The following is a 9331-nucleotide window of genomic DNA, read 5'->3' as shown; positions in this document are numbered from 1 at the left end:
TTTATTTAAAATGGCAGTAGTTCTAACCATCCGTACATGAGTGTTTTGTCTGATGGATCCAGTCATCCGATCCAGTAGAGGGCACCATCTCGTCAAGGTCATATGAGTGTAATTGTCTGACTAGTCTCGCGAGAATTTTCGAATATTTATTTTTTTGCGCGAAAGAAATTCAGCAGATCCGCAAAAAAAAACATCACAAGCAGCTGGCGTGCAAACTCGTCGTTTGTTACTTTTGCATAATGTTTTGAGTGTTATTTTGCAAATTGTATGTATACAACTACCTAATAGCTTGCATTTTCATCTTTGAACGATCAATCATCATGAGGTAACAAATAGTAATCAAGCTACAAGAAAAAGCAATAACGTTAACGATATGAAGTTCACATGTTTCACAGGTCTGCTCTCCTCCACACAGTAAGAAAAGCCAAATGGCGAAGATGCTCAAACTTGTGCAATACGAGCTTGTTGAGGTTTGTTACAGTACCTATTTGCAAATGTCTCACTAATTGTATGTTAAATGTCATATACATACCTAGGTAACTAACGTTAGCTCGCTACAAGGGATTGAAAAGGGGCAACACTGGGTACTGTAACGTTAGCTAGCTGTCTTCTATGTTTTCACCTCAGAAGGGTCCATCAAAAGATACACAGAAATCTAAAGCAACGGACAGTCATATTTCCCCAAATGTTTCTACCATTGAGAAAGCCAGTTTCCTTGATGAGTGCGATACTTATGGTGAGTTGAAAACAAACCTAAATAGTTTTTGGGGGGTACGAAAAATCATTAATGCCAAGATGTTCTACAACAAATGACTATATTTGACCACCCAGGTAACCCACTGCACAGCACTGCCCTTGAGGAAGATTTCAGCCCAAACTTGGCTCAAAACAAAGAGGAAGTGGTGAAGGAGGGGGCAGCTAAGAGAAGATGGGGCCCATCCAAAAAGGTTAATAGTGCGACCCCAAAAAGACCCACACTGTCTGGGAGAGGTCAGACCAAACGGAGAGCTAGCAAAGTCGTCCAGCCAAAGGGATCTCAAAAGAAAGATGTCAAACCAAAAGCCAGGTAAAACCTGCTTGTCACAATGTGAGAACTTACTTTACTTAACTTTGCTCTAATTTCTTTATGAAGTGATGGAGAGGGGAAATAAGAAAATATCCACTAACGATGGAGCACAAGTTTTAATTGTAAACTTATTCTGTTCCTTTTCCTCCATTTATAATGGTCAGGCCCCAAAAAGAGATTGCAGAAGGGGCAGGTGAAGAGGATTTAACAGAAGCTCAGAGCGGGCCTGCTGCACCACAGAAAAACGCAGTCAGAAAGAAACAGGACACAGAAGTGGATGACTCGGTATGACATTATCCCCTATCGCAGTAACATAAGACACTGTTGCTAAGAGCAGTGTTACATTATGTTGCCTGTGATGAGCTTAATGTCCTCTAATCACTGCTTACTAACAGAGGTCATCGGGCGAGGAGGAGGAAATTGAGGTGTCTGCTCCGGGCTCCAGTCCTCAACCTATTCATAAGAAACGTAGAACATCCCTGTCTTCAGAGAATCTGACGGATGAGGATATTAGTTGGGTAAGAACAGCTACTGCTCTTCCCAGTGAGTGACTAAATGTGAGATGTTTGTCACCTTTTCCTTTAAAAAACTAACATGTACTCCTTCCTTGTCATCTGTGATACATTTGCAACTTTTTGTTTGGATATGTTGCCTTTTTCCTGACCACATCAACCCTCCAGATTACAAAGGAAAAGGGGAAACTCAACCAGTTCTCTCACCCACAGAATCCAATTCAGAACAAGGCCAAACCAGACGATGTGCGAAAGCACAGGAAGTCCTCAGTTGAGAGGGGTTCGCGGGGTCCGAGGGGGAGTTCGCTGGGTACGAGGGGGAAGTCCTCCTCAGGTAACAGCTAGATATCTATTCAGCACCACATCCTCCCAGACAGACATATGAGTCTCTCTCAAAACCACCTGAGTGAAATGCCACACTGCATGACTTAATTAATTTGTGTAAAATATACACCACAGAAATTAATCCATGTATTTTTTTCAGGAAGTGCTGGTCCTTCCAAAAGAGACCAGCAGAAACGAAGGAATGTAAAAAATCCCACTGATCTTGATGTGGTGTTGGACTCATTTTTGGAATTCGTGTCAGAGTATATGTGAGTTCCCATCAGTTTAGCATAGATAGACACATCTTTAAAGTAATCATTATCTCAAGTAAAAAATGTTCTCCCTGTTTTTATTCAGGGATGCTGTGGAATCTAATGCAGTATTGCAGGCTATAGATGCTCTCTCAAGCTCTTTTGAAGATCAACTCACAGAGAAGGTAACTCATTTTGGGTGACCAGTTGTCATACTTTGCAAAACCAAGTGGTGGAAAACCTTGTATTTATTTGATTATTATAGTGTTGTGCATCTTCAGGATGCCCAGCCCACAACAAAATAAATTTACTTTAATGTGTGTGTATGTATATATATATATATATATGAACAAACATACACACACACAGTACCAGTCAAAAGTTTGGACACACCTACTCATTCCAGGGTTTTTCTTTATTTTCTACATTGTAGAATAATAGTGAGGACATCAACACTATGAAATAAAACATGTAATCATGTAATAACCAAAAAAGTGTTAAACAAATCTAAACAGCTTTGCACACTCTTGGCATTCTCTCAACCAGCTTCATAAAGTAGTCACCTGGAATGAGTTTCAATTCATGTGTGCCTTGTTAAGTTAATTTGTGGAATTTCTTTCCTTCTTAATGCTTTGAGCCAATCAGTTGTGTAGTGACATGGTAGGGGTGGTATACTGAAGATAGCCCTATTTGGTAGAAGACCAAGTCCATATTATGTCAAGCACAGCTCAAATAAGCAAAGAGAAACGACAGTCCATCATTACTTTGACATGAAAGTCAGTCAATCTGGAAAATTTCAAGAACTTTGTACAGTCAGAATAACCATCAATCTCTATGATGAAACTGGCTCTCATGAGGACTGCCACAGGAATGGAAGACCCAGAGTTATCTCTGCTGCAGAGGATAAGTTCATTAGAGTTACTAGTCTCAGAAATTGCAGCCCAAATAAATGCTCCAGGGTTCAAGTAACAGACACATCTCAACATCAACTGTTCAGAGGAGACGGTGTGAATCAGGCCTTTGTGGTTAAATTGCTGCAAAGAAACCACTACTAAAGGACACCAATAAGAAGAGACTTGTTTGGGCCAAGAAACACGAGCAATGGACATTAGACCAGTGGCAATCTGTCCTTTGGTCTGATGAGTCCACATTTTAGATTTCTGGTTCCAACCGCTGTGTCTTTGTGAGACGCAGAGTAGGTGAATGGATGATCTCCGCATGTGGTTCCCACCGTGAGGTGTGGGGGTGCTTTGCTGTTGACACTGATTTATTTCAAATTCAAGGCACATTTAGCCAGCATGGCTACCATAGCATTCTGCAGCGATGCGCCACCCCATCTGGTTTGCGCTTATTTGTTTTTCAACAGCACAATGACTCAACACACCTCCAGGCTGTGTAGGGCTATTTGATCAAGGAGAGTGATGGAGTGCTGCATCAGATGACCTGGCCTCCACAATCACCTGACCTCAACCCAATTGAGATAGTTGGACCGCAGAGTCAAGGAAGAGCATGAGTAGAAAAGAATGAGTAGGTGTGTCCAAACTTTTGACTGGTACTAATATATAAAGTTGAAGTCAGAAGTTTACATACACTTAGGTTGGAGTCATTAAAACTTGTTTTTCAACCATTCCACACATTTCTTGTTAACTAGAGTTTTGGCAAGTTGGTTAGGACATTGTGCATGACACAAGTCATTTTTCCAACAATTGTTTACGGATAGATTTCACTTAAAACTAACTCACTGTATCATAATTCCAGTGGGTCAGAAGTTTACATAAGTTGACTGTACCTTTTAAACAGCTTAGAAAATTCCAGAAAATGGTGGCGTGGCTTTAGAAGCTTCTGATTGGCTAATTGAGTCAATTGGAGGTGTACCTGTGGATGTATTTCAAGGCCTACCTTCAAACTCAGTGCCTCTTTGCTTGACATCATGGGAAAATCAAAAGAAATCAGCCAAGACCTCAGAAAAATAATTGTAGACCTCCACAAGTCTGATTCATTCTTGGGAGCAATTTCCAAATGCATGAAGGTACCATGTTCACCTGTACAAACAGTAGCACGCGAGTATAAACACCATGGGACCACTCATCCGTCATACCGCTCAGGAAGGAGATGTGTTCTGTCTCTAGAGTTGAACGTACTTTGGTGCGAAAAGTATAAATCAATCCCAGAACAACAGCAAAGGACCTTGTGAAGATGCTGGAGGAAACCGGTACAAAAGTATCTATATCCACAGTAAAACGAGTTCAATATCGACATAACCTGAAAGGACGCTCAGCAAGGAAGAAGCCACTACTCCAAAACCGCCATAAAAAAAAAGCCAGACTACGTTTTGCAACTGCACATGGGGACAAAGATCGTACCTTTTGGAGAAGTGTCCTCTGGTCTGATGAAACAAAAATAGAACAGTTAGACCATAATGACCATCGTTATGTTTGGAAGAAAAGGGGGAGGCTTGCAAGCCAAAGATCACCATCCCAACCGTGAAGCACGGGGGTGGCAGCATCATGTTGTGGGAGTGCTTTACTGCAGGAGGGACTGGTGCACTTCACAAAATAGATGGCATCAGAGGTAGGAAAATTATGTGGATATATTGAAGCAACATCTCAAGACATCAGTCAGAAAGTTGAAGCTTGGTCGCAAATGGGTCTTCCAAATGGACAATGACCCCAAGCATACTTCCAAAGTTGTGGCAAAAAGGACAACAAAGTCAATGTATTGAAGTGGCCATCACAAAGCCCTGACCTCAATCCTACAGAAATGTTGTGGTCAGAACTGAAAAAGCATGCTCAAGCAAGGAGGCCTACAAACCTGACTCAGTTACACCAGCTCTGTCAGGAGGAATGGGCCAAAATTCACACAACTTCCCAAGTTAAACAATTGAATGGCAATGCTACCAAATACTAATTGAGTGTATGTAAACCACTGGGAATGTGATGAAAGAAGTAAAAGCTGAAATAAATAATTCTCTGCTATTATTCTGACATTTCATTCTTAAAATATAAAGTGGTGATCCTAACTGACCTAAGACAGGGAATTTGTACTAGGATTAAATGTCAGGAATTGTGAAACTGAGTTTACATGTATTTGGCTACGGTATATGTAAACGTCCAACTTCAACTGTGTGTGTGTGTGTATGTATGTATGTATGTATATATATATACACACACAATTATTATTATTTATATATATTACGTTCATACGGCAGTGAAAAACTATAGAGAAAACAACCTTTCAAGTATACAACTTATCTTGTGTATGTTGAAAATTTGAACGTTTTCATACACACATTTTCTTAATTTTTTATTTCCTTAGATAAATGCTTCAAAGGAGCTAAAATTCCTGAAAAGGGACAACGCAAAGGTAAAGCTTTTATTTAGATATGAACACTTCAAACACTAGATCTCGGGAAGCCTGTGGGTATGAGTGTCTGTGGTTATACTCTCGTCTCATGTTCTGTAGTTATTCTAGGACGACTAGGATATTCACTGTGTCCCATCATATTCATTTAAGGAAGTCCGTCATCAGCCTATTGTTGTTTTCTCAGATGAATGCTGCCATTAACCGTAAGAGAGCCAGGCTGCTCGAGGCCAAAAATGAACTTATACGGTATGTTTTTGTTTTCTTGCAAATGGAGCTAAAGCAAGGTTAACTGCTGAAGTAACGCAACAGTTAATGTGATGTTTTATTTCTATATTATATGGCATGTAATAATAACCCAACAACACTACATCACAAAACAGAATACAGAATGTGAAACATCCCCTTGTTCTCTGCCAGGAGTGAGGCCCAATTGAGGGCCCTGCAGAAGGACCAGTCTCGACTTGAGCAGAGGCTAACAGACATACGGAAGGGAACCACTTTCTTGAAGGATCTGGGTCACCTGCACAAGAGCTACCTGGACCATAGAATAGCCCACCCTAACCAGGCAGAGGAGGTGAGGACATCAACAACAAGCCTTCTGTTCTTGTTCATCTAGTTACAGTTTAGGATTTAACCTAATGCTGACATCCAGTCACATACAACAATGTTTCTTAGTTATGGCCAAAGACTTTTATGGATGAGTCTTCAGAGGACATGAATCAAATAAAATGTTATTTGTCACCTTGAAATGCTTGCTAACAAGCACTTCCCAACGATGCAGAGTTGTAATTGTTTTTTTGTTTTTTTTTAGAATGGCAACACTAGAGGAATAAAATACACAGGAATGGAGCTATAAACTATGAACATAAGAGGCAGTGATAATAACCTATTATAGTATCTTAAAGTGAGTTAAAGCACTGTTCTGTTGACATCTGTTCTCATTCCACAGTATGGCCCCTCCAGTCTACCAGCTCTTCTCCTGGAGGCCCGTGATGTGCTGGCGACTGAAGATCAGCTGAAGACTGTCAACGAGAGGCTGCAACAGGCTCTGGACAGAGTGGCTCACAACAAGTGAGCTCCAAGTTGCAAACTAAATGGTGTAAATGAATCATTCTTCAATCTCATTTGCGTGTGGACCTGCTACACAATTTTTTTTAAATGAATAATCCTGCCAATTAAACTTTAAGAGAGGGGCAGATGCATGCTCTCATCAAGTACAATAGTTTTGAGCCTGTCTTGATGTTCTACAGGTATGTTCATGATATTTGGAGATACTTGTATTGATTGTATCTGACGAGAATTATGCTACACTCTTTTAAAGTGTTGATCAAAGGTCCTTTTGAGATTTGTATATTAAATCTCAAGTAAGGTATGTGTTTTAAAATAAATGTTTCAGTAATGAGTACCTTTTCTGGAAATTATTTGTGGATCAGCACCTTGCTGGAGGGTCATGTTGTCTGGTGGAAAAACTGCCATTTTAACTTTAACAAACATTAATGTATATACAGTGAGCTCAAAGTATTGGGGCAGTGACATTTTTTGGGGGGTGTTTTGTAGTTTTTGAGGATATTTTCATCCATATCCGGTGAACCGTTCAGAAATTATAGCACTTTTTGTACGTAGTCCCACCATTTTAGGGGACCAAAAGTGTTGGGATAAATTCACTTGTTTATTAAAGTAATAAAAAGTTAATTATTTGGTCCCATATTCTTGGCAGACAATTATTAAATGAAGCTTGTGACACAAGACATTTGTTGGAAGTGTTTGCTGTTTGTTTATGTTTCATATTATTTTGTGCCCAATAGAAATTAATGGTAAGTAATGTATTGTGTCATTTTGGAGTCACTTTTAATGTAAATTGGAATAGAATGTTTCTTAACATTACAGATAATCCTGAATGAATTACAAATAATGACTGGGAAAGTAAAGACGCACAAACATTATACCCCCAAAACCTCTTACCATTAAAATAACGGGAGGTTAGCATATTTTGGGAGGTACGATACTTGTGCGTCTAACTTTCTCACTCAGATTTGTAGTCACAAGCTTGATGATGTCATTGCTTGCTATGAATATGGGACCAAATACCTAACTTTTTGCTACTTTAATACACAGGTGAATTTGTCCCCTAAAATGGGGAGGGGGGGGCACAAAGTGCTGTAATTTCTAAACGGTTCACCCGATATGGATGAAAATACCCTCAAATTGAAGTGCACTGTATCATTTGAAGTCCAAAGTGCTGGAGAATAGAGCCAAAATGTCACTGTCCAAATACTTTTGGAGCTCACTGTTCATGTATTTCTGAGAAATCACATGGTGGCCAAACCCTATTTAGGAATTATTGCCTTTCCTACCCACTTCTCAGTATTTGGCATCAACCTTATTTAGTCATGTAATGTGTTCTGCAGGTGTGGCTACCTTGTCAAACCTGCTCACTTGGCCAACAGAGTCTGGTGGAGTTTTCATTCAATGGGGGTTTCAGTACAATTATTTTAAATCATCCCTTTAAATACGGTGCACCTTTTTATTTAGAATTGTGTAGACAGACTCAATAAAATACATCGAGAGAAGGGGTTCAGAATATAGGGATCAATGAAAGAAAGCCATTATGCATATTCGCCTGTTTCAGCACCAACTAGTATATTCTAAAATACTCTGTTGTAGATTATTTAGGCACATTTTAGGGTTAGGAAAAGTATGAATCATTTAAAAAGAAAAAGAAAGTGTTTTGATTCATCCTGAAAGTTGTCATATTGGAAGGTGGAAAAAAGTGAAGACGCTTTTTCCACTTGGAACCGTTAGGTTCGCAAGACCTTATTCATGGTTCCTCTCGTTAAAGGTTGTTTAACTATTAGGGAATTACGCCATATTCTGATCTTGATTTATCTGTAGACCCCCCGCCACATCATTTATTCGACCTCAAACGAATAGGGGGCGAATAACATGCTATGATCATGCTTAAAATCAGAGAACCGCAAAATAAGGGAATTACGTTTCATTTTCACGCGCATAACTCCGGTTGGAATCTGGAGAACAGCGTTTACAGAAAAGTAAATATATTTATTTACATTTTATTATTGCAGAAACACCAGTATACATACAATAAGTATACAAACAGACAATGATAACATGCTAGGGGGTACAACAAGTTACAGATTATACAAAGACCTTAAAAGATACACATGTATTGATTTAGCTTTCTTTTTGGGAGAATGTAGAATGTTCTTAATGTACTGATACAATTTCTTACATGGAAGAGTGTTTATTTATTAATGAATTTACATTTATGAATCTGACATTTTACCATTAGCACAATTCGATTGAGGTAAATGGTTTTCTTTATCCTTATTGCAGTTAAGGAACCCGAGCAGCACATTCTCCCATAATAAACAAAAGTCATCAAGAATATTAACAATGATAAAACTAGAAATATCTTTCCATGATTTCTTTACATATAGACAATGCCAAAAGAAATGCAAAACTGCTTCTGGATGTTCAACACAAAAAGTACAGTTAATGTATTTAAAAAAAAAAGTTTCTTCAGGTAATGATTCGCTGTGTAATACTGATCAGGTATTTGTGTGGTAATAACCAGACTTTTTTCCAACAGATATTATTGACAAATGTATTCCAGTAAATGGTGACGTAAGTAATAGAAATAAAGCACATATAGATCTGTTGTTCTGAGGGAGCAAGGATAAATGCATTTTTTTCCTATTGAGGAGTCAACTGGATTAAGAGAGGGTAGCTCAAGAAGATGAGATCCGGTTACACCTCTAAACAACATGAGAGTTGAAGATGGAATAGTATCAAAG

General features: G+C 39.0%; 1 protein-coding gene across 3 annotated transcripts; it reads left to right on the top strand.

The window, feature by feature from the left end:
* Window positions 1–173: 173 nt before the first annotated feature.
* On the top strand, window positions 174–6919 carry cenpu (centromere protein U). Of its 3 annotated transcripts, none has more exons than XM_029659419.2 (13): window positions 174–325; window positions 416–470; window positions 628–736; window positions 832–1066; window positions 1231–1351; window positions 1462–1584; window positions 1792–1912; window positions 2063–2171; window positions 2260–2338; window positions 5469–5516; window positions 5701–5762; window positions 5934–6090; window positions 6466–6919. In XM_029659419.2, the coding sequence occupies exons 1-13, from the start codon at window positions 321–323 to the stop codon at window positions 6589–6591; spliced, it is 1350 nt and encodes a 449-aa protein (XP_029515279.1). In that variant the 5' UTR covers window positions 174–320; the 3' UTR covers window positions 6592–6919. The 3 variants fall into 3 exon arrangements, with proteins under 3 accessions (XP_029515279.1, XP_029515281.1, XP_029515280.1); XM_029659420.2 differs by having other exon boundaries at window positions 201–265; window positions 396–470; XM_029659421.2 differs by lacking the exon at window positions 5469–5516.
* The last annotated feature ends 2412 nt before the right edge of the window (window positions 6920–9331 follow it).

This window comes from Oncorhynchus nerka, linkage group LG5 (genome assembly GCF_034236695.1).
Source record: "Oncorhynchus nerka isolate Pitt River linkage group LG5, Oner_Uvic_2.0, whole genome shotgun sequence".
Classification (NCBI taxonomy): Eukaryota; Metazoa; Chordata; class Actinopteri; order Salmoniformes; family Salmonidae; genus Oncorhynchus; species Oncorhynchus nerka.
Note: the sequence above shows the minus strand (reverse complement) of the source record. Positions and strands in the feature narration are given on the sequence as shown.

Bases quoted from the DNA above. Each gene is read 5' to 3' on its own strand.
- cenpu (XM_029659419.2), top strand. The intron at 471-627 runs GTTTGTTACAGT...TTTTCACCTCAG, and splicing joins TGCAATACGAGCTTGTTGAG to AAGGGTCCATCAAAAGATAC. The intron at 5,763-5,933 runs GTATGTTTTTGT...GTTCTCTGCCAG, and splicing joins GCCAAAAATGAACTTATACG to GAGTGAGGCCCAATTGAGGG.